Here is a 22,457-nt window from a genome sequence, read left to right on the forward strand (position 1 = left end):
GCTTTCAAAGCTGCCCACTGCGTTGCTTGAGACCTGTCGGAGTTGCCGTTGTGAGTCAAATAATCCTGAATGACCTCCCCTATGCGCTTCACAACAGACTTCTTATGTAAAAGAGTATCCCGAAGACGCCACATCCCTCGAGAGGGAGAGGGTCCCGGCCACTTGAAAACACCGGAAACTGGCGCATGATCGGACAGGGATAGGACTCCAATGTCCGCCGCCGTGGCGGTGGTGTGCAGCGGGCCACTCACCAGGAGGTAATCCAGCCGCGAGTACGTGCGGTGCGCATGGGAGAAGTAAGAGTAGTCCCTATCAGTGGGGTGCATGGAGCGCCAGAGGTCGTGCAAATCCATCTCCGCAATCCGATCCTTCACCACGCGTGGAAGTTCCCCCGTCTGCGGGAAGCGTTGCGCCGACCTGTCCATAGCAGAGTCGAAGACGATGTTAAGGTCCCCCCCCAGGATAACATGGCGATCGGGCGAGGCAGTGACATCCACCAGCACTGAATCTAAGAAACGGTCCTGGTGATCATTTGGGCTATAAATTGAGCCAAATGTGAAAGTTATTCCCCCTAGTCGCATGCGATATGCAAGGAGCCTCCCCTTCTGTTCGGCATACTTGTATAAAACCTCGCCTCTAAAGGAGCTAGCTAAAAGAATGGCTACACCCGCAGTCTTGGTCGCTGCTGAGGATAAGAATTGAGTAGGGAACTTGGCAGAGCGCAGCCTATGGCAATCCCTGGGCAGCAAATGGGTCTCCTGCAGGAGGCATATATCCGCCTGCGTCCCCTCCAGCAATGATAGGATGGCCCTTCGCTTCACAGGGTTATTCAGACCCTTAACATTAAGGGTCACCACCTTTAAGGACGGCATTCCTCCCGGGGAACAGAAGCGCTATGCAACAGGCAAGGGATCTGCGGGCGGGGCGCACGGGGCAGGCGCGCGGGAAAGGCCAAGACAGGCCAAGCGTGGGCATGGACAACATTGGACGGGACCCCCCCAACAACAAAACAACCCTTACACCCTCCCAAAACACACTCAAGGCAACTAGCCAAAAACAAATGTAAACACCCCATTGTCTCAGTCAAGCCCCAAAACGAGCAAGTCCGTAGAAAACAGCAAAGTGGACGTTCAGCCACTCACCTCCAACCGCCCCTCCCCGACCCCCGGCCCCAAACCCAGCATCGTAGAGGCTAAGAATCTCTCCCCCCGGAGTGAATTTAGGCCGTCAAGGCCACGACATTGGAGTCGGCCAGGTTCCTGGCCGCTGCCCTCAAAGCATCTGCCATGTCCGCCCTAATAGTAGGGGAATCAGGGCGACTTGCAGTCGCTGGTGACTGTCTCCTCGTCGACCTCCTTCGGCTCCGTCTCTCTGGGCGCCTCCACGACGGTGTAGCTCCGTCTTCCTCCGTGGCCTTGAGACCCAGTACTCCGCAGATGTCTTGTAGGGAGCGCAATTGGTGTAGCACCCCGTTCCACCTAAAGATCAGACGGAAAGGGTGTCCCCAGGAGTAGGGCGTCTCGTGTTCGCGCAGAAAGTCAGTGGCAATCCTGAAGGACCTGCGCTTCTGCAGCGTGATGGCGGAAAGGTCTTGGTAGAGCGCTACAGGCCGCTCCCTGAGAGTCAAAGGCTGCTTCCTCCGGGCCTCCGCCATGATGCGTTCTTTCAGTGGAAAATCGGGCAAGAACGCCAAAATGTCCGGGGGGGGGCGCCGATGATTGGCGCTGTCGACCTACCCTATGCGCTCTGTCGATGCGGATAGGGAAGTCTGCATCTTCCCCCAAGACCTCACGGAACAGGTCCTGTAGATAGGCCACCAAGTCGGTCCCCTCGTCCGCGGATGGGACACCTCGCACCCGGATGTTGTTCCGCCTGGACCTGTTCTCGAGGTCCTCAGAGTGGGCCTGGAGCTCAACACACTGCTCCCGGAGACGGAGAACGTCCTGTTGAAGATGGACTATCTCTTCATCTCGGCGCTGGCCCGCTGTCTCTACTGTATCCACTCGCTCGCCAAGGCCCTCCACCTCTCTGCGCACTTAATTTAATTTGCGTGTTTATATAGCGCTAGAATCACTCCCGGGGGAGTATCTCCGCGCTTCGACCGCTGCGAAACCCTTCCTGGCTTCCCTGGGAGATGGTCCCTTAATGGGTATCTCCAGGGTGAGACCAGGCATCCCCGGCGGTCTGGTGGGGCCGTTAGTGAAGATGAGGCAAGCTAATGCCCAGAGTTGCCGAGTGTGATCGCTGATCAGAGTGGGCACCGAGGCGAGAGAATTATCGAGTCCGCTGACCCTGGTCCAGAAACCTGCCGCGCCGGGAATCGAACCCTGGTCCCGGGCCGTCCTCTGCTCTCGGGTCTGCCGCCTCTAACCAGTGAGCCACACTACCGCACTTCACGGACTTCGCTGGCCACCTCTCTCTTCAACGTTTGGAAGTCTTCCTTGAGGGAGCTAAATAATTCCTCCATAAAGGACCTCGTGACCGGTGGCTCGCTCCCAGTCGCATCCGCCGAGGCCCGGGAGGATCCCGGCGACGGCTGTGTTCTGTCCCTCAGCTGCTGGGCCCTGCCAAGCATATCCGGCAGGGTGCGGTCCCCCTTCCTCGAGCCGCCCCTTCCAGTCATCGTGGTCGCTGCAGCGGGCGAGGCCCAAGTCCGGCCGCTTCAGAGTTGCCCAGTCGCCCGTGTGCTCCAGATGTGGGGACCGCTCTGCAAGCAAGGGTGCTGCGTCACAAGCGACAAAATGGCGGCCCGACCCGGGCACTACCAGTCGCGATGCCCGGCCAGGGTGGCGACCGGGAGCCAAAGCCAGGGTCTCTCTTCAGCACATCCCGCAGGAAGTCAGTCCAGTAGCAGAGGCAACAGCAAGCACCCGCCAGCCCAAGGCGCAGACGGAGGCCACCAACACCAGCTCCGCAGGGACAAGATGGCGGCAGGGCGGGGCCCGGCAGAGCGACCCGGGCCGGCGACACCGTGGGCGACCCCCGGGATATAGCGATCAAAGAAAGACTGCAGCCAATGTCACACAGTACCACCTAGGGGCCCAGGTGGGCCGGTCCCGGTGTCGAGGCCTCCGGTCGTCGTCCAAGAGGCCGGGCCTGCACAGCGCAGAGTGTCGCAGTCGTTAGTCGGAGGGCCAAGGCACGAACTCAAACCCAGAGTCTTCCGTGTCACCAAAACACCGCCTGTAGGGCTCCGCTATCCTCCGGAGTTCGGCAAGTCCGGTCCCCTCCGGATCAGCAGCTTTCAGCACCAGGCCCAGCCGCAGCGCCTGGACAGCACTGTCGTTCGCCCCGCCTCCCGGGCTCTCCTCTGCACTCCGATCTTCGACCAAACTTTTGAAATGCTTCCTCCGAGGCGATGAGGGTCAAAGTGGTATCAATGTGCGCGCCAGGCACTCCGGCACACTTCTCTCTCTCGCTGAGCAGCAGCGGGGGGAGAGAAGCGCAGAAAAAGGGGCTCGAGCTGAGCCGGGCCGGAGGAGCTACGGGAGGAAGCGTCCGCTCACCCCGCCATCTTGGCCACGCCCCCCTTGCACATTTTTTAATAAAACATACAGTCAGAGCCGCTTCTCTATAAATGCAGCAAAGACCTGGAACGCTCTCCCGAGACACATTCGCACTGAACCATCCCTTGTTAAATTTCGTAAATGTCAAATTTTTTCTCTTTCCCAAAGACCCTTAAAAACCCCTGCCCCTTTTAGAGCTTCTTATTTGTGTCAGGTAGCGCTGGGACGCTTACGGGCAGCCATGCGCTTTATAAATCCAATTTCATTTCATTCATTTCATTTCAGAGCAGCACTCATGCATCATTTGTAAAAAGAAATAAAGGTGATTGGCAACAGCACGATGCACAACATTAACAGGAAAAATAGATGTGTATATTATGGCGAGCACATCGAATCATGAGTCAATATCCCTAGACAGGGTGCAGCAGTGCTGGTAAGTCACACCACTGGGTGACATGCAAATGATTTAGGCATAGTGCAGTTCGAACCCAACTGGGGACATAGGACAACATAAGCCAAGAAAGGGAAATTGGAGTCGCTTGAGACCTGCCGCGGCATCTAATGTAGCTGGGGGGCCAAAGCGGTCAGAGACTAGTGGTAATGAAGTTCTGGATCTGAGGGGCTATGTCAGCATGGGTGTCAGTACTACTCATCACTCGCGTCAGCTTGGGGTGTACCCTGATTCCCGTCCCTAGGCAACATGTTCAGGTCCCCTGTGAGAGTGATCATTTCCTGGAACTTGGAAACCATTGTGTCCCACTGAGGCGATAGGGGGAATTTACGAACGCCAAGTAGGTCCTCTCTAGGCAGCGCCACTCCCTCCGACTTAGCCCAATTAAGCAGGGATCGGCGCCTAGCAAGAGGGTGAGGCGACAGAGGGGATTTCCATCGCTTGGAGATCAACTGTTTGGCTGTTATAAGGCCCAGCCTGTAAATCTGGTGGCAGCTCTATAGTTTTTGTTTCTGCTGAAGAGGCACAGTACATGGGCTTCCCAGTTAGGGGGAATGGCTTGGGTGGTGCAAGCTGCTAGAGTGATTGTCACATTGTTCCAGTAGTCCATCAAGACCGGACTACACCAGCCACTGTTTCTGTTTGAAGATCTCACTCGTACTGTGCACGTTGCCACCATACACGCTTTCTCCCCCTTCCTTTCCCTTCCATAAATGAATAAACTTTTTTTAATTGTGAAGTGTGCTGTAAACAAATATTTTAATATGATCTGTACACTCGGTGGTCATTTCCACACATTATCATTTGTGCACTGTATAGTTTTAACAGTAAAACAGTATGTGCAAATGTAATTGTCATTTCAATTGAAAGCTTGTTGTCTGTAATGGCAGTGCACTACGACACCTTGTATTCTCCACAGTATGCTGCTCCACTCTACAAAGCTCAACTTCACTCTGTGACCCTCTACTCTAAGACACTATAATCCATGACAGGACACTCCACTATACTCCATTCTATGACGCTCCTCTCCATTGTACAACACTTCACTCCACAGCACTACATGCCACTTTTCTTCACTCGACAACACACCACTCCACTCCATGACACTTTACTCCACTCTAAGCCCCTTCACTCTATGACACTCTACTTTACTCCACCCTGCGCCACTCCACTCCACACAAGTACTCCACTCTATGCCGCTATACGCCATTCCACTCTAGGCCACACCACTTCACGACACTTTATTACACTCTACGTCCATCTGCACTACTCTACGACACTATTTCATGACACTCCACTACACAACACTCTACTCCACTCTTCGCCATTCTACTCCACTCTACGACTCCTTCCTGTACACCACTAACTTTAGCCATGTTGAACAGCAGCCACACTGGTTTACAACATGGCTAAAACACATTGATAAAGACAATAGTTCTGGCATAGGCAAGACCTCTTGCCTTTCCCAATGTTTGTTATTGTTCTTGGAGCAAGCCTGCTCAGTTTATTACCCCTAGATTGTGCCTTGTGTTTCAGCTACACATTTTAGCTTTCCCATGAGAATATTTTAATTTAGTTTATACTCCAATGTTTGCACTCTGTGAGGTCCTGCTTGAAACATTTGAAACTTTTGACTTGGACCACAAAACCCTCGGACATGAGGTCTGCAACTCATAAAAGGCTACCATTTTATGACACATTAAATCCTACCATAAGCCCTCTTCTTGGATAGAGACCGCCGAAACATCCAACAATATCAATAATTGACAGCTAAAAAAATAGTAACAGCCAAGATGTTTTTAACCCCTTGCATGCTGATGACGGCCCCCAGCCGTCATGCACTACGGTGCTCGTGTGCTGATGACGGTTGGGGGCCGTCATAAACCCGCCCACTCGCGATTCTGCCGCACAGGCGCAGAATCGCGGCCGCATGGAAGGGGTTAAAAACATGCCCAGATGTTTTAATTGCTCTCATTTTTAATTGAGTATTGTAAAATAGGCATTATACCCAAAGGACTACAAGTGAAAAACAACTCCGGTCTGTTTGTAGAAAATGATAAATTAAAAAAATTATGAACTTCAAAACATACACCGACATTCCTTTTTTCTGGTGGTAGTCCTTTTTTAAACCTTTTTCCTAACTATAATTTCTGTCCCATAAAAAATAATATGCAAATAAAAAATAAACTTGGGACTAGGACCATAACAGTAAAATCAGTCAAGTGTTTTGGACAATGAATATATTATATATATTGGTCTCCCGGCATAGTCCCGCATTGTGAGAGGCCGCCTCAGGCCCAGCCGAGCCCCGTGAGAGGTCTCCCGGCCCAGCCCTGTATTGTGAGAGACCCCTCAGGCCAAGCCAAGCCTGCAGGGGCTTCTGAGCATTTCTGACGAGCTCATTATGTGAACGGACCCCGGACCCTGGGCCACCTAACCCCTGACCACCTTTGATTACTGGCATTCTCCGTCTCCCTCCCGCCGCCGCAGTGCTCATTTATCGCGGCCGCAGTGCGGAGGGGGGCGCTGCAAACTACACTTCCCAGGCTCCTTCTGCTCTGGACAGACGCCACGCCATCGCGCCGAGCGGCGCATAAAGCAGGCGTCACTCCAACCTCGCTGGACGCGAGCGGGACGCCGGGCAAAGGGCGGGCCCTCTGTGGCCCTCAGAGGCCAGAGGAGGACGGGACGGGCCACCCCACTTTACTCTTTGCAAGGAGGAGGTATAGAGACGCTTTAATTTTCTTATCTGTTTTGCATTGTACTGTCCATTGTCGCTTTTGGAGTTCTTATTTTTTCTATTAACCATGTCCATCTGGGAGGAGCTGAATGCCATGTGTGGCACTAAGTATGTCCCAGACGCATCAACCCCCCCCTATTATGGGTAGAGACGCTGACTATCTAAACGGCACTACACGGGATGTACCTCTACCTTTAAACAAAGACCATACTCAAGTAAATACACTACCTCGAGGTCTAAATTGTAAGAGAAAGCACGATGAGGAAAAAGACAATGATAACCAATCTAACGTTCAAAAACCGTGCACCAGCTCTACACCGTCCCCCTCTAACCCAACTACCTTAATGATGGATAAGGCTGTGTATAGAACAAACGACCCTGTATCGCCCTTCCAATTGACCTTACTGGCTCAGTTTGAGCAATTGTTAATATCTGCCATATCACCTCTGGTTACTAAAATTAACGATCTAGGGGACAGGCTGACCAGCATTGAAAAAACACTTAACAGGAACTCTCTACCAATCAATAAAACAGCTATACCTATTTGCCCTAATCCTCCCATCAACCATGAAAAGTCTAGGCCCATTGCATGTAGGAAAGTCCAAACTCTAGAACTGCCTCTTACTACACCTATCCCAACTGGCCCTAAAGTAACATTAAATCCCGCGTTAATACCTCATACAGCGTCCAGGGCCGCTCTAGAAAGAAGGCATCGCATTAATTTACCTCCCGAAGCCGCCCCATACGTGATTACCCTCTCTGGGATCCCTGCACCTAGCCAGGGCAAATTCGAAACACACCAGGACCTGCTAAATAAGGTCATTTTCTGGCTAAAACACAACAGACCTTTGCCACCTGACCTAGATGGTGGAATCCTGGGTGTCAGGAGGGTGGGGTGGCTAGGTACATTGCCCAAAGACATCTCGGGGGACCTGGTGTTAATCAAATTTAAGAATATGAATATTGTCCCCTACCTACGATTTTCCCAGCCCAAAGAAGGAGATGGCCCCATTTGCATTTGGGACTTGTATGATTTCTATCCGAGCTTCCAACATTTTCCGTTACCAAGACCATCGACAATGAACTATAATTCCTGGAGAAGGTGATCTTGTGTACCCTGTGCCATTAATCCTTTAGCCTCCAATTAGTCTTAAATATGCATGAACATTGATTAGTTGTCCTGTCACATTGATTTAATTCTGTTTTAATAGTTGATATTAACCTCGTCATGAAATGTTGAGATATCTATTTATGTATTGTTGCTGCTTTTATGGTTTTTAAACAAAAAATCGAATAAAGCTAATCTGAACTGACAATGAATATATGCTTGTACCTCAAAGTTGAAACTACAATTGAGCAATTATCAATGGCATAATAAAGGTACTCTGGAAGTTTCAATTGTAACTAAATAACAAATATCTCTTACATCACTGAGGAGCAAGCCAACCTCACTGCATGCCAAAATCATTATTTAAAATAACTTGAAATTCATAAAGGCTGTATTGAGTTCGCTGTCAGTTCTTGACTTACTTTAAGATCTCTATGCAGGACTCCCATGGTGTGTATGTAGTAGACACCTTCTAATAATTCCTTAAAAATTTTCAGTGCAACCTTGGCATCCACCAGATAGTAAGGGTCTGAAAATCAGAAATTACACATTGCAATTAAGATAATGCTCTACAAGCAGGAAAGCATCATAAATATGAGCATATATTTTCCAGGTACAGCCTGGTTCCACGAGGATCTGTTTTTTTAAATTAGGAAATAATGGACAAGCTACTTACTTTCGGTATGTCTTATCTGGCAGAGACATGATCTAGCCGCAGATTCCTTACATTTAAACTTCCAGGCGTTAGTCTGGATCCGGAAGATTTTTGATAGCGGTACCCCTGCGTGCAAGTAGGTGGCATTGTCGACTCCATGTGACGCCGTAGGCGTTGTGTTCATTGTTGTCTTGACATCCGCATCGTCAATACAACTACCACTCCAGCACGCTGACGTCAGTACTTTTCACGACTTTCCACGCCAGAAGCACAGAGCCATGAAATGACTGACTGTGGTGTGTTAAAAAAGGCAACTAGGGCCGAAGGTAAAAGCCCTCAACACTAGAACCAATCCGTGGGTGAGTCAGTAAGGAATCTGCGGCTAGATCATGTCTCTACAAGACAAGGCGTTACCGAAGGTAAGTATCCTGCCCATCTGATAGAGACATCCAGACTCAGATTCCTTACCTTTGAACAGATACCCAAGCAATGCCATGCCCAGGGGAGGGACTGCAGAAAGATTTAAACCAGGAAGACCTACCCGACAGACCGACCAAACAGGCCTTCTCTGTGAACCTGGGAGTCCAGGCAATAGTGTCTGGCAAACATGTGCAGCAATGCCCATGTGGCAGCTTGGCAGATATCTGAAATGGCAACACCACGCTGGAGAGCGGTGGTTGCCATTATGCCTTAGTGGAGTGGGCCAGAAGCCCTTCAAGAAGATCCTCACTGATCAGACTTTCATACACTGATCCCACGACATGCATCAGGGCCAATATATCTTTAAGCACCCCCCTATCCTATTGCACGAATAACGATGCAGGGATGTCCCCTGTCCCCGATGATTTTCATAACAGCCATGGATTCCCTGGTCCGACACCTCCAGAAGGCTAACATGCATCAAGGATTACAGTCTAATCCTGGTACTTTATTTATCTCCCTATAAGCTGATGAAGTGCTGTTGTTTGTACGGCGCCCAGAAGACAACTTAGCCTCAATTCTTTGAGAAGTGGTCCGAATCTTTGGCCTCTAGGGCCTCCAAATCAACTGGTCTAAATCAGAATTGTTCCCACTTACAGATGTTGCTAAGCCCTGTCAATGTGAATTCCTGCTGGCCTGGTGCGATGGCCCGGTTAATTATTTTGGCATTTTTTAGCATCTGGACAGGGAACAGGTGGTGTGGTTAAACTACGGCCCGCTATTGACAAACTAACCATGCAGGTGGATTATTCAGCGGTTGATGGCCAGGCGAATCGCAATTCAAAAAATGGTGTGGTTCGCCCATGCTTCCTCCAATTTTTTCTAAATATTCCTATCCCACTCAACTACACATTCTTTACTACACTGAGAGGCATTTTGCCACAAATTTGGCACACCAGGCGACCGCTGGTGCGCTGGGACACACTGGTATTTCCTTACGAGAGAGGAGAGTTCAGCTTGCCACATGTACACCTGTATTATCTGTCTGAGCAATGTCAGTTTGCCCACCAGTGGTTTCACATGGATGCAAACCTTCACTATACCAAGGCCAAATTTGTTTATGCCGCACCAACGTCTCTGGCTTCCATCCTCTCAACGGGGATCCCTCTTGACCAAACTGACATACAGACATTATCCACCACATGCTGGGCATGGAAAAAACTCCAGCGACTACTGGGAGGCTCATTACTTTACTCACCCTCACTGGCATTGCCAGATAACCACTGGCTCCCCATAACCCGGGAAACCCTGGTCACGCGCACAATAAAGCAATACACCCTCACCACATTTGGGGACCTTTTCCCCAGACGGGCGTGCCCTTAAGTACTCTGCAGACGCCAGTTTCATCATGGCCTCCAGCATGGACCACTTGTAATGCACCGTATTCAGAGTGTGCTGTGAGCCAACCTCCCGACATATCCACTAACGCTGGATGAATTAACCCCTTTATTCTAGTGATTGACGACTGTGGCGGGGGTTAACTAGTCTCAAAATTATATCAAGTATTTGTGGATTTAGTGCCCGCTCAGAACGTGAAACTCAGGGCATACTGGGAGACAGACCTTGGGCGCCAATTGACCAACAAAATATGGACGGCCTGCTGCATACAAGCGTGTCTCATTTCCCCTGATTATCTTTATAATAGATTTTTTTTTTGCGCAGAGCTTACATCACACCCAGTGATCACAATAGAATAATCTATCATTGAATATATATTTTACCAAAGTGGCTGTTTGTCACCATGAGTTCTTCATTCATGCATCCATGTGTCAGATGAATATCACAAAAATGGACTTTTTCTTAACCTGAAACCTCCATTAATTGAGCCTAGAGGCTTTGAATATACAAGTCCCTGTATCCATACTTCAGGTTCCAGTATCGACAACATCCGGATCGTTTTGCGATTTTTCCATGAGGTTTGAAGTTTGCTGACATCAATACAACTTCCTTTTCGATGCATAATTTCTTTACTCGTCATAGTTTTGGATTTGGTATATTACAAATGTGGCTATCCTGATAAAGGCGTTCCGGTCGCCAAAACACACGTAGATTCTATGAAGATCCATCATAGATTAAAGACACCACATTGTATCTCTCAACTTTAATATACCATTTTCTTCTTTAGACTTGACATTTCATTTGAGTATTTCCCGAAAATCAAGTTCATTCATTGGCAACACTGTGATTATCTTACATCAAATTGGTTGTATATTACTCTTGAATTTATTGAGAGCATTTGAATAGGATTGTATTTATGGACAATATATATAGGAAATCCATTCAGTTTTTGTTATAGGTTTCGAGACAACAATGAGATTGTGAAACTTGTGGTTTTTTATTGTATGTAATTTCTCAGGTAGTGTCTATCCAAGGAGAAAAAAAAGAAAAAAACCTTAGTTTTTATGTCGTTTTGTATGAATAAAAGGTTATTATAATGTATTATGTTGTGTACACTGAGCTTTCTCTACTAGCATGTAGCAATTATGGTTTCTAATGCTATATAGAATAAAAGTTGCCTAAGGAACTGTTTTGCACACTTGTATTTGCCCTGCCCTTGGAACAGATATTGGTAGCAGGGGGTCCTTAGATATACAGGTGTAGAAGCACTGCATCATATTGGCATGAGGTATTTTTCCAGATTGGCCCAAGACTGATCTTGACCCCAACCCGGACCTGCTCTTGCAACGTACAAGACCTCCCAAAAAGCCCTCAACGCTTCACAGCTAAGGCCCTCCTTCTTGCCAAGCCCGAAGTAGCACTACACTGGGGTAGGTGGGGCCCACCCACAGCCAAAGCCTGGCTCAGCAGCTTAGTATATTGCAACGCCACCAGAGAGCTTCTCTACAGTCACCAACACCCAGGCTGGAGGACAAATGGCAGCCACTATGTGACTACCTGCTATCAGCGGACAATGCATTCCAGGGTTCCAGTGCTACAGACACCGTGGCTCCCTGACATAGCCTAATCCTCAGTATACAACATGTCATTCCATATGTGGAGAAACAGTTACGTATTTGTTTTCTTTTTGTTGCTAAGTTGGAAAAATGTAATGTATACACAACAACAGATTCAGGATTCCTGTGCCCCAGGAATGACAAATACTGCAATGTTTTTCTTTTTGCCTCACAGGTGTATTGTCACACGAACCCTCCTAAGCGATCATTGAGATTTTGATGTTCACTCGTATGGATATCTGTACTTATTCTGCCTCAATATGCCCCCCTATATGTGGTACTGCTATGTTGTTGTGATCCAATATCTGTATGTTATACAAATGCTCAATATAAAACAATAGATTTTTTTTAAGTAAACTGAAATACAGAAAACTCCCACATCTGTGTCCAAGAAAAAAAGACTGCTGAATGCAGTAGGGGAGGGTGTGGGGAGTAGGGCAGTTTCACACTCGACAGGAAAGAGCTGAGACTGCAGCCATGTCAAGTTTATTTCCTTGACTTTAATGTTTTCTTATGCCTTAAAATTGACACAATTGCAGAGGGTAATCCAGCACTCAGAGAAACCCAGTCACAGCCATATATTTTCAAAGTAGACACAAAGAACTGATCCAGAACAGGAGTTACAGAAACGTACATAAAAAATAATATATGACTTTCTGAAAATCGACACAAAATAGACAAAGATGTAGCTAACCGCGGGAGGCGATAGAGGGCGCACAGCGGAATGGCTGCCTTCTGAGACAGCTCCGCCGGTCAGGCTCAACTTCCTGCGATAAAGGCTGCTATGTGGATTCAAACCCGATGGCTATTCATAACAAGCATTGGCATAGCCAATAGGTCTCGCATTTGGGACCATATAAGTATTTAGTTATGCAGCACAATATCCTTGGTGCAACAACATCAACTGCTTATAAGGTCCCAAAGGCGAGACCTATTGGCTATGCCAATGCTTGTTTTACAAGTTAAGCATCGAGACACCTGACCCAAACAAAAGGTAATTTCTAGCCAAGCCAGAGAGACTGCTCTTCCTAATGAGAGATGACTCATGAACATTATGTAAAAAAAAATTTTTTTTAAAAAGATTTTTTTCTCTCTAGCATCAGCAATAACTTAGGGGAGTGTGAAGTTGCAAAGGTTTTCTTTAGAACCTTCACGAGGATCTGTGGATAACTTTGCCTAGTTCGCAAACCATTTATTATGGCCATATTGGTCTGAAAATTGTGCCATTTGCTAAATTTTTATGTCACTTTTATCCTTCTTTTACCCTAAAAAAATGGTCTTACATAAGATACGTAACACAGAAAACGGTAATGGCCCAATTCACAAACTCTGCCCTTGAAATTAGATTTACGAGTGCAGATGACAGTGTTTACGGCAGCAAGGGATTCACAAGAAGTGACTACAGCTATCAATGAAATAGGATTTGTAAAGCACTGTTTATCATCTCTGGGGGTCCAGGCGCTGGGGGGAGGTGAGGGCGAGGATGCTGCTGCTGAGATGAGTTAGTTGAAGTTGAACTATAAATCCTTTACTCATACAAAATAGTTCCGCAACAAGTAAAATTACATGGGATTAAATCCCACAGAAGGGGTGAGTGGATGTTTCAAAGCATGCACAGTGTAGAAAGCTTTGACCACTATCAAAGTTATCTTTGACCTATCTACAGCCTGGGAATTGTCAAATCCTGGTTCAGGGTGACAAAGGAAATGGAACCCCTCTTAATTTCACAGTGGTTTTAAGAGAAACCGGGGGGGATGTGTCAGTGCACAAACGTGTTGATATTTCCTGCTAGCGTATTTGTACAGTGAGTGCAATTACGCTGACGGAAATAACAATGCAAAGATGCAAATATGAATTTGCAAATCTTTTCCCGAAGTACACCTGGAGACCTGCAATTGGCGCAACGTTCAAGACAATCGGCTGGAAAGTTCTGTAAAATGAGGAATTTATCAATTCTCACCACCCCCACAGAGAGGCGTAAGTATTTCTGCGGGTGCAGGTTTACAACTGCTTTTTGGAAATCCGTCCTCCAGTGTTGTTCTCCTGCACACTGCCACTAAGCTAGGAAATGCTGTGCAAAATGTGACATTGGAGATAAAAAATCGTCCTACATTTTGCTGCTTTGCTTGGTTTGATTAGAGTGTAAATGATTTCGCTTTGCAGGAACAATGACCTTGCTACACCTAGAACATTTTGCAAGGGTAAAGGTTAAACAGGAAAGCTTGCACATTTTCACAGAGGACAAACATTAGGAACGTCACTATCTGGCCAGGTGCAAACAAAAATAAAAACTTTACATACATCCGCAAAAACTACGAAATACACGCGCGGCCCAGTGTAGATTGCGTCTTTTCCAAACCTTTTGAGGTGAGACATGGACTATTTGCTATACTGATTAAATATCCGTTAAGAAGCCCCACCCCTGGAGTGCTCATTTCCCCCTTCCCACAAATGTTCCACTGGTGGTCCCAGGGGAGGGACCCGCACTTTCAACGCATTTCCCTATTTATTCACAAAGGATTTTGCTAGTGAGGGTCGGAGAAACCGAGAGATGGTCGGAAACAGCGTGAGGGCCGGAGAAACCGAGGGTGTGCCGGAGATACCGAGGGTGTGCCGGAGATACCGAGGGTGTGCCGGAGATACCGAGGGTGTGCCGGAGATACCGAGGGTGGGTCGGAAAAACCGAGGGTGTGCCGGAGATACCGAGGGTGTACCGGAGATACCGAGGGTGGGTCGGAAAAACCGAGGGGGGGTCGGAGATAACGAGGGTGGGTCGGAAAAACCGAGGGTGGGTCGGAGATAACGAGGGAGGGTCGGAAAAACCGAGGGTAGGCCGGAGATACCGAGGGTGGGTCGGAAAAACCGAGGGTGGGTCGGAAAAACCGAGGGTGGGCCGGAAAAACCGAGGGTGTGCCGGAGGTACCGAGGGTGGGTCGGAAAAACCGAGGGTGGGTCGGAGATAACGAGGGTGGGTCGGAAAAACCGAGGGTGGGTCGGAAAAACCGAGGGTGGGCCGGAGAAACCGAGGGTGTGCCGGAGATACCGAGGGTGGGTCGGAAAAACCGAGGGTGGGTCGGAGATAACGAGGGTGGGTCGGAAAAACCGAGGGTGGGTCGGAGATAACGAGGGTGGGTCGGAAAAACCGAGGGTGGGTCGGAAAAACCGAGGGTGGGCCGGAGAAACCGAGGGTGTGCCGGAGATACCGAGGGTGGGTCGGAAAAACCGAGGGTGGGTCGGAGATAACGAGGGAGGGTCGGAAAAACCGAGGGTAGGCCGGAGAAACCGAGGGTGGGTCGGAGATACCAAGGGTGGGTCGGAAAAACCGAGGGAGGGTCGGAAAAACCGAGGGAGGGTCGGAGAAAGCCAGAGAGGGTCGGTGTGTAAACTAATCGGTGCATTTTTTGTTACCCCTCCCACCCGCCTATATAAAATTTCCCCGAAGCAGTGTTGTAGGGAAAGGCAATATGCAAATGTGGGCCACTTTTTTTTTTGCATGCCCAGGCCGATTTTGAATCCCAATCCAGCCCTGCTGGCCAGCCACTGCTTCAGTTATTCAGGCTGCCAATCATCAGCAGAGGACATGCCCTGCATGTCTCTGGCCTCTTGGTAGCCTGGCTGCTGCTGAAATCTTTTCATTGCCATTTTTTTCCTGCACAGGTCGCAGCGGGCAAATGGGTGATGCACCCCCCGTACTCGTTGCTGCTGTACGGTGTTTGGTAGTCAGACTGCCTTCAGGAGGGGAGGAGGGCACAGGACAACCAGAGACTGCTGGCCTCTTCCGTGGGGGCTGGGGGTGTTTGCGTGCGTCTGATGTTCCAGAGCCCATCCTACCAAAGTTCTGCAAACTGGGCCAAGGACAGGAAGAAGACCAAATGTAGAATGCGACATAAAGATGTCTTTTGAAGTGTCTGTTTTGCAATGTTTGTTCAAACACCTACATTTTGCAGTAGACGTGAAACTGTTTTGTGTTACAAATTGCAGCTACAGTTTTTGACTACAGAGATTTAGGACTGTTTGCCTCATGACAAAATGTGTGAATTTTGTATTTGTAAGGTGAACTGAAAGACACTCTGGCTGGGGTCGCACAACAGTGTGAAAGGTGAAAACAGGCCTTAAGTTTATTGAAACAAACAAATAAAAAACGTCTTCCTTTCTGATGTCTAAGTATTTTGAAAAGTCGGATCGAAAGTAGAAGTGCAACAGTGGCATGTTACATCTTAAAAACCGAAGAGTAATGGAAAGAAAGCTTTATAGAAGGATCAAACAAATCAATATTTATAAGAGTGTTTTATGTGCTGCACGCCGAGGACGCAGAGATCAGACAGTAGTTTGCTCGCTGCTCTCACTCACTTGGTGCAATTTGGTGCTGGTATTACATTTTCTAGGAGCGCTTTCCTGTCCATCCCAGTACTTTATGAGTTAGACCTGAGAGATGCTACACAGGAGTCCTCCTCGAGGGACAAACGACTCGGCTGCATCTGCACTTCCCTAGTCAGTAATACCAACATTATTTTAAAAACATGAGGTCACACTACTGGCCAGCACCCCCACCCCTAAACATTGTTCCAGCTCTCCTATTCAGCGCTTGCTCTCATCGCTGCGGTGGGGGGGGCAGTCACAGCTTCACAGGGAGGTTCATGTGTGGGGGTACAAAGGGCTCATCGCTCAACAGACACGTCACAGCAGAACAACTTGTCTGTACAGCCCAGTCCGTATCTTTATAAACGAGAACCTCTTTACTACACTTTAAAACATAATACTACACACAACAAAAATACAGTTCCTCGCAGTGAGCTGCCCTGAGGCCTGGTCAGGTTATAACTTACCAGGGGTACATAGCGGTCGCGCTGCTTGCATCTTACAGAATCTGGGGGGGTGGAGGGGGCGGGGGGGGGACTCACCTCAGGCCTGCTGACTAGTGACACAGGGGGCTAGCCTACAATTTTGTCATGTGGATTGTGGCCGCTTCTGTACCGTCCGTCCGTCCGTCCGTCCGTGGTTCGTGGCAGCTGCTCCTCGCTCTCATCACTCTGCAGTCACGCGCGCAGTAAATTGCAATGCGCATGTGGGAATTACACCCCCTCCCTGGAGAGGCGCGCAGACGCGGCAGGAGGAGACAGGGCATCATTCTGCGCGCACAGGCACCTCCTCCTCCTCCTCCGTAGTTTGGGGTTAGGTTGCACACTTGCACATAACAACATTCAGCAATGTTGTGCACCGGTCAATCACAGCTTGCTGGCGCGCTACTGCTATTCTGCTACTAACTTGGAAGTCTCTCAGACTGATGTCCCTAACTAAGTGAGGGATTAGAGTGACGCTGTTGTGGCCTGAGGGGGGGGGCGATTTTCAGTCCGACCGTCAAAATCGCCCCCCAGCCACAAAACCGGCCTATTTTTTCAAAAACCGCCCCCCCACCCCCTCCAGCCTACCGGGGGATTGCCCGGTGCCTGGACTCACCAGTCCGGCCCTGCTTGTGTACACAGGCGTGTTTGTGTGCCTGTTTACGCAGCTGAGCCATCAACCTCAGAAGTACCAAAGTAACTGAATTACACTCCCAGTGCAAAACCAAAAGCAACCCACTGTAGGTTCATAAAGAAACACAGCAGCAACAAAGAATGCATTCCCCAGGCAAACGATTTGTCAGCAAGTTATTTAGGATGAAACCGCTTTTTGGGATTTATAATAAACACTATGACATTAGTAGTGTCTCGCGAACTCATGGACTGCCTTACGAAATCTCTTTAGTCGGGTGTGTGACAGAGTGCTCACATGTTGGCATATGAATCTTCAAAGCGCTAGACCTGCAAGGACGCCAAAATAAATCGGTATCCATGTGCTATTGTGTATAAAAGGTGTGTGGCTCCGAGGTGAAACTGTTTCTCCCGAGCAGTAATTAATTTGTGCCGGTGGTTGCAGGTGGGACTGATTGTACCCCAACACTTTTTTTGTGCTTTTTACAAATTAAGCCCCCCCTTTACAGGGATGGATGCTGAAAATCAACAGGAATGGGTCATCCAGGCAGTGAATTTCGGGCTCTTTTCTACAGAGAAGGAGATGGTGACAGAGGAACGAGAGATCATCTCAAAATGTCTCACTGTGCAGGCCAGAAAACCTGTTATCAATTCATGGATTCCATTTTGCATTTCTGGCTCGTGCATTTGCTGCGCGCCCGTAAGTAGGAGAATACAGCGCACGAGGCGATAACGAAGGACGAATGCACGAATGGATTGATAAACAGGGGCGCTCTGTGCTGAAGGCAATGCTGCGTTGGGAAGCCGGCGTGCTGAGGTGGGCGAAGCCTGGCGCAGCAGTCAGGGACTTGAGCAAGGGATTCTGGGAAGGCTGCCTCGCTGCTGAACTATTTATTTATTTAGGTTTATTTATAGCTCAAACTTGAACCGAGGGCAACAGAGCGCTTTACAATGTTTGAACACACATCATTTCAAAAGGAATACACAATAAACAAGAATACTTCTCTATCAGAAAGAGCTCCTCCTCACCCACATCAATCATAGTGAATTAAAAGTCCAACTATCTTTTTTTCAAATATGTTCAGTAAGGAGCATTATTCAAAGCAGCAACATTTTAACACCTGCAATGTGTCACGGAGACGTCGAATATGCAGTCCGTGCTGTAGCCACCGGTAGAATGTCAAGAAAGCCGAACGTCCCAAAAAGAAACCATACTTCGAGACAACCCACTAATGGCGTCGCAGTATTAGAATAGCGTTAAAGGCGCGCGTGAAGCGTCAACGACACAGATCTCTGAAACTGTATGCTACAATTGGGAGTAAATGCAATCTTCAATCTCGCCGTTCATCGCCCCTCTAACACATATCTCTCACGCTCGCAAGAACAAACAATACCAAGAAACGCAAATAAGCGATGAGACCTCCAACACCCAGCTACTCCACACGATGACCGACGATGGCAACAGTCACAAGAGCACACGGAAATGACGCACAAAAAGGCGCGTGCCCGAACAACACCGCCAGCATAGAAACATAGCACCTATTGGTGGAAATAAATAGGAAGTTCCCGACTTCAACATGGTTGTCCATTAATTGCGCACGGAATGTAACAACCAAAGAAAACAAGGAGGGTCCATCCACTGCAATGCCTCCTTCCTGACCTTCCAGCAAGGAGAACGAGGCAACCACGCACACAAAATAAAAAAAGGGGCGGGAACAGGATATTGAATCCCGCCCCTCCAGGACTCCCTGACCTGCCTCATGGTTGCCAAGGCAATATTTCAAAAAATATTGTCGTGCTACCGTAAGGCAGGTCATGGAGTCCTCGAGAGGAGGGATCCAGAGCAGACAAATCTGCTAAACAGGAGCTTTTTCCAATGGCAGGCCTCCATTTCCAGAGGCCTCCCAATTGAAAAAAGGGGCGTGGCTTCACGCCATACTGAAATCCCCTGCCCACAATATCTCTTTGCCTGCAGCAGGGCCATGCCCTGCAATGCAGGCTTTGACCTAAAAATGGAAATCGGAATGGATGGTCCATAATTTGCACAGGACGGGAGACGTGTAAAACGTCACGGAGCTCGTGTAACTGTAAAAGTGGACTGGTGGTGTGACGGAGACTGAGGCACACAAAATGGCGGTGGCCTGAGTTGCGGCTGAACTGGAGCGGATGAGAAGTAAGGTGAAGCTGTGCGGGGTGCCGGGAACGGCAATATGCGCTGACTCTCATGTCACAAGGGAGGACACTGTCAGGTTCTTCTATTGGAACACGCTGGGGGAGTTTACAACTGAGCGCCAGACGGCTGTGATGTGGAGTTCGGTATGCCTCTACAAAATGGCGGGCCGTTGTAGCAGCGGACCAACAATTGCTGCCCGTTGCGCTCTAACAGCGGTAAAAGTCCAAATTTCAATGCAGGTGTGAAGCGCGTGTGATCTGTGCTGCTGAGCTACCTGCCCCCCGACCCTGCCCGGTGCAATGATGTTGGATACCTGGGATGCGTGAGCTATGCTGTAGGGAGAAGCGTGCATGCTTTGAGATAAAAACCTAATGCGCCCCACCGGGAACAGAGGCCTAGATGGAGGAGACTGCGGGCAAAGATTGCATTGGCGCTGAGGGGTGGCAGATGACGGTGAAGAGTGCGATGAAGTTCAATATATGCAAAGTTTGCGCCACATGCAGGATACTGCTGTTACTGTACGCTGGTGCTGTGGTAAAGTGAAGATCCTGCCGCTACCCGAACTGTGACCTGGTACCCAAAGTTAAGCGGGGCTATTGGACAGCACTAGCTGAGATGAGTGTCTGATACACGAGGAGGCGGGTAACGAGATTCCACCAGCCTAGGGATTCCATCAGAGAATATACACATGTGGTACGGAGCGCTACTTCTGGGACTACCGATAATGCATGTCATATATCACCACTGCTGCCAATAGGCCATACTCTGTGTTGTGGAGTCTGTGTTATCTGAAAGCTGAGGGTGCCACGGCCTGGGGGTGTATTCCTCTAGGAGGTGGTGTGGACATACAGCGTCGCAGTCGAGTTAAACTAATCCACGACTTCATACTTCACACGTTACAGTGTTGGCTACTGGAATAATGGACAAAGCGGATAGGCAGCAGACCAAACTGTCCTTTGAAATGAAACGGCAGACCAAAGACGCGTCTGCGCCTTCTGACACCGAACTTGAAGCAGAGAACGAGACAGGCAACGTCATGGAAAAAGTGCTTCCGGCAATACAACAAAGTTTGCAAGACATAAATGGGAAACTGGACTCCCTTACCCAGCTGGTTGACAGCATGTTGGTGAAATTAGACAGATAGGGAAAACGTCGAGAGTCGCATTGCAGCTGTAGAGGATGAATCAGAGCCCACGACTCATAAATGCACAGATATGGAGAAATTGTTGGAGGTAATAAAAAATAAAGCAGGGGACTTAGAAGCGAGATCCCGTCACAATAACATCAGGGTTGCGGGAATTCCAAAGTCCACCAACATAGGACGGATGGAGACTTATGTGGAGGATTTGCTTCACGCAGTGTTTGGTGTTGATAATTTCTCAGCGGTCCTTATAAAAGAACGTGCGCACAGGTCCTTGGCTCCAAGACCACCGCCCAGTGCCGATCCGAGGCCCATTGTCGCCCGTATCTTTAATTATAGAGATGGAGACGCAATCTTACGGATGGCACGGTTAAAGCAGCAAATTGACTACCAGGGCAACACACTGGCATTTTACCTGGATTTCACGATGACAGTACAACTCGCACGAAAATAATTCAACCCGGTAAAAAAGAAACTACGTGAATGGGGTATAGAGTGTGCTATGCTCTACACAGCTCAGCGGAGGGTAACATGTGATGGTCGCTCTTCGATTCTCCAAACGCCAAAAGCAGCACAGGACTTTCTTAAGAAACTGGCCAGTAAGCGTAAAGAACAGAAACGTGCTGAAAAGAACAGAGACTCTGAAATAATGAAGGATTGAAGGGGTGTATACCCCTGGTCCCCTTGGCGATGTGAAATGTTGGGACCATGGTGTTCTTTGTGGTAGCAGCCAAAGCTGGTGGAACTCAAGTTGTAATTTATATCCATGACACTGGTACTGCATTGAATTCGCTATATGAGGTTACTGCTAGACAGATATGCTGCCTGGCCTACTTTGAGTCAAAAAAGAAATGAGCGGCCGCCCTACAGCTAGATAACTTATTTATGGTAGCGGATGGCGATGCTGGAGCACCAGGCAGTAATGTATGCACTTTACAATCTAGGTGGCGATAAGAGTCGCTGTTGTCCTGTTTACACAAAACAGTCCCCTGTAGCTCATTCCCTCTGGGACACTGGACACTTGACGGCTGCGTTCTGCCGAACTGTAAACTAAGCTGCTCCAAGTAAATAGTAATATGTCTGTATCGGCAGACTAGGGGCGTGCCGTGCAGATTAGTAGGGATATAACTGCAGCAGACTGTCAGGGGAGCGTGATATAACATTCACTTTTTGAATCTCCAAGCAGAACGCCCTTGTGTCTTGGTCCGAATATACCTGGGGGGGGGGGGGGTGCGGAGAAAAGTGCTTCTTTATACTGAATAATAATTAGTTATGCACAGAAGCTAGGCGGTTACTATGATAATTTGTATATTGTAGGAAACGTTAAATCTGCATCAATAATGTATACCTGACCACATCGACTATGCTGGATGGAGAAGTGTGCAGTAGGCGGACCCCCCAAGCGAGTGTTCCCCACAAAGTATTTTGTTATGTTGTTTCTTTCTCTAGAGGGTTGTCTTTGGCATTGTTGGGATGCTGAAGTGGGTGGTGGGTGGGGGGGTGGAGTTTGAAAATGTTTTGCAGACTGTGGTACTTGAGAAACATTGCAAATATCCAGGCTATCCGCACTATGAATGATTGTTGCAGACATCTTCCTAAAACAAAAAACAGAAGAGGCGCAAGCTACGAAGGTTACACTATCTTGCGATATGTTTTAATACTTGGAAAATGAGCGCTAATAGACTGCTACCTACACAATTAAACTTAATCACTTGGAATGTCACGGGGCTTAACATCCCGAAAAAATATGACAAATCTTTGCGTACTTCAACATGCTC

At 48.5% G+C, this 22,457-nt stretch overlaps 1 protein-coding gene across 2 annotated transcripts in view; it reads right to left on the minus strand.

The window, feature by feature from the left end:
• Window positions 1–22,457, minus strand: part of EIF2AK1 (eukaryotic translation initiation factor 2 alpha kinase 1) — a 387,622-nt gene that overhangs the window by 124,232 nt on the left and 240,933 nt on the right. For both annotated transcript variants that reach the window (XM_086940742.1, XM_086940743.1), the window contains one exon: window positions 8,228–8,334. In XM_086940742.1, the coding sequence (XP_086796868.1) occupies window positions 8,228–8,334 (107 nt within the window). The remainder of the gene's footprint in view (window positions 1–8,227; window positions 8,335–22,457) is intronic.

This window comes from Lissotriton vulgaris, chromosome 10 (genome assembly GCF_964263255.1).
Source record: "Lissotriton vulgaris chromosome 10, aLisVul1.2, whole genome shotgun sequence".
Classification (NCBI taxonomy): domain Eukaryota; kingdom Metazoa; phylum Chordata; class Amphibia; order Caudata; family Salamandridae; genus Lissotriton; species Lissotriton vulgaris.